This window comes from Lolium rigidum, chromosome 6 (assembly GCF_022539505.1).
Source record: "Lolium rigidum isolate FL_2022 chromosome 6, APGP_CSIRO_Lrig_0.1, whole genome shotgun sequence".
NCBI classification, from domain to species: Eukaryota; Viridiplantae; Streptophyta; class Magnoliopsida; order Poales; family Poaceae; genus Lolium; species Lolium rigidum.
Genome location: NC_061513.1, coordinates 228,715,166 through 228,717,892, shown reverse-complemented (window position 1 = coordinate 228,717,892; position 2,727 = coordinate 228,715,166). Strand labels below are relative to the sequence as shown.

Genomic DNA, 2,727 nt, shown 5'->3' with positions numbered 1-2,727 from the left:
TACTTGTTGGGTTGTTTCTCTGGTGCATATGATATTAAATTATAGTTTTTATCAAACTATATTTTAGTCAAAATAGGGGTTTCTGGAATATTATGTGTCTATATTTTGCTATGAATGAAAATTTGCATGTGTATTATGTTTAAACGTGTGTGGCAATAAAAAAAATTGAGCAGGTCATGACAATGCACGTGCATTCAATAAAATGACGACCCATTTCATGTTTTGTTGCCATGTAGTAACTCTCACATGCACTTTACTAGTAGTACAAAAACAAGGGCCAACGCTATGTGTACACCATAAAGCAACACATGGAACAGATAATACAATGGCATATGTAACATATGTAAAGCTCACTTGCACAAATTACATACATTTGACAAAAGTGATTAATCATCATCTGTCAGACGGTGTACGCTGACGATAACAACCTAGGAATGGGCCGAACCATTAACGGAGCGGCCCGCTGAAGGGTGAGACCATAGGCCTCCTCCATGTCGAGTTTTTCCGGGGTAAGGCCGTCGATTAAGGACCAGTCAAATGCATGCACCAGCGTGGCGGTCATGAGAGTGACCATCCTCAAGCCCCAACTAAGACCTGCACATATCCTCCGTCCAGCCCCGAACGGTATGAGCTCGTAGTCACTCCCCTTGACGTCCACACTCTCGTGCAACCCGCCGGAGAGGAAGCGGGCGGGCCTGAACTCCAGCGCGTCGGGGCCCCACGAGGCTGGGTCGCGTGCGATGGCCCACACATTGACAAGTAAGGTGGTACCCTTGGGGATGCGGTAGCCCTCGACCTCACAATCCTCAGCGGCCACCCGAGGAAGGGAGAGCGGCGTCGACGGATGCAGCCGGAATGTCTCCTTAATGACGGCGGTGAGGAAGGTGAGGCGCGGTAGGTCGGATTCCGTTACCAGGCGGTCATGACCCACGACGTCATCGAGCTCGCGTTGGGCCTGGATGAGGACGTCCCGGTGTCGTATCAGCTCAGCTAGGGCCCACTCAACTGTGCTAGAGGTCGTGTCGGTCCCAGCTGTGAACAGATTCTGAAAGTGACATGGGTATTTAATTAGCATATGTTAATTCTAAGTCGCATGCCGTTGATATCTTCTTAATTAAGCATGTACTAAGCGTACCTAAAAAAAACTTGTAATAAGCATGTAAACACTTGGCTAGTACTAGTAGTACTTACTAGGAGAAGAGCTTTGATGTCGGTGTGGTTGAAGCTGATCCCCTCCTCCTCGCCGCCCCCGCCGTCCGGCCGCATGTTCCCCAGCATGACGCTGAGCAGGTCCTTCCCTTCCCCGTCAGCAGCAGCCTGATTATGACGCTGGTCCCTCTCGCTGATGAAGCCGTCCATCATGGCGTCATAGCGGCGGTGCAGGCGCTTCATCCTGGCCACAACGCCCTGCGGGTCGAGCCAGCGGAGCGCCGGAACGAAGTCGCCGATGTTGAACACCCCAGCAAGCTGCATGAGCTCCACCACCATGTCCTTGAACTCCCGTGCGCCCCCTCCGGCGCTGCCCCCGAACACGCGCCTTCCCACGGCCGCCCGCGCCAGGGCGTTGGTGGCGCACACGTTTGCCTCCTGCCCCACCGCCACTCCCGCCGGCGCCGACTCCTTGAGCTGCTTCACCATCAGCGCAACCTCAGCTTCGCGGACGGCGCGGAGGGCGTCGAGGGCCTTAGCGGAGAAGAGGTGGAGCGCGCAGAGCTTGCGGAGGGCGCGCCAGCGGGAGCCGTAGGGGGCGAAGACGAGGTCCTGGTAGTTGTAGGCGACGTGCTCGGCGCCGGAGTTGGGCGGGCGGTCGCTGAAGTTGGCGTCGTGGGCGCGGAGGAACTGGGAGGCCACCTTGGCGGACGCGGCGACGACCACCTCGGCGACCCCGAAGCGGAGGCGGAAGAGCGGGCCGAACTGTTGGGAGAGAGCGGCCATGGTGTGGTGCGGCTTGGCGCCCACCTGCGGCAGGTTGCCCAGCACGGGCCACCCCCGAGGCCCCGGCGGCAGCGGCAGCTTCGACAACTTCTTCCCGCTGCTGCTGCCACGGCAGAGAAACCAGATGGATGCGGCTGCCAGGGCAGCCAAGGAGCAGAGCAGCAGAAGCACGTCCTGATGATCCATGATATGCCTTGTTGGTTCCACGCGCGTTTCGCCGGGTATAGATTATGGGGACATATGCATATGTGTAATTAAACTCGGCGCGCGTGTTTCACCTAAATATAGCAAGAAGCTAGCTAACACTGGAACAGCCACTTCTGCTAGTGCTACCTACCCGCCGCAAGCCACCACCTAAACGAAGCCAAACGCTTCTCCGCTCGAGGACCGCTCCTCCTACCTACGCGCATGCGTGACCGGACTACGACGTGGGCGTCGCTAGTCCACAAATACGAACAACAACAACGATGCCGAAGGTCAAAAACTGAAGTTTCTATATCGAACACGACAGAATTTTAAGGCACCACCTCGACTCCTTAACATGTCAGGCCCCTTTTAAGTCCCCTAATATGTACAAAATTAGGTAGGAAAGCATTTGCCGTTCGCTTGCCCGCTTATGAATCCGATCACTTTGTTTAATTATACATATGCAAGACACGTCGAAAACTTAAGTTTCTATATTGAACATGACAAATTATTATCACCTCAACTACTCAACATGTCAGGGCCAACATGTACAAAATATTACCTCAGAACTTATTAGGACACATAAAAATCTTTACTATTAAATGG

The 2,727-nt window shown here is 54.1% G+C and overlaps 1 protein-coding gene across 1 annotated transcript; it reads right to left on the bottom strand.

The window, feature by feature from the left end:
• Positions 1-263: 263 nt before the first annotated feature.
• LOC124667643 (flavonoid 3'-monooxygenase CYP75B3-like) lies at positions 264-2,245 on the bottom strand. The gene is made up of 2 exons (XM_047204907.1): positions 1,192-2,245; positions 264-1,045 (listed from the first exon to the last, which is right to left on the bottom strand). Exons 1-2 carry the CDS (start codon positions 2,119-2,121, stop codon positions 401-403), a joined length of 1,575 nt encoding a protein of 524 aa, XP_047060863.1. The 5' UTR covers positions 2,122-2,245; the 3' UTR covers positions 264-400.
• Positions 2,246-2,727: the final 482 nt, after the last annotated feature.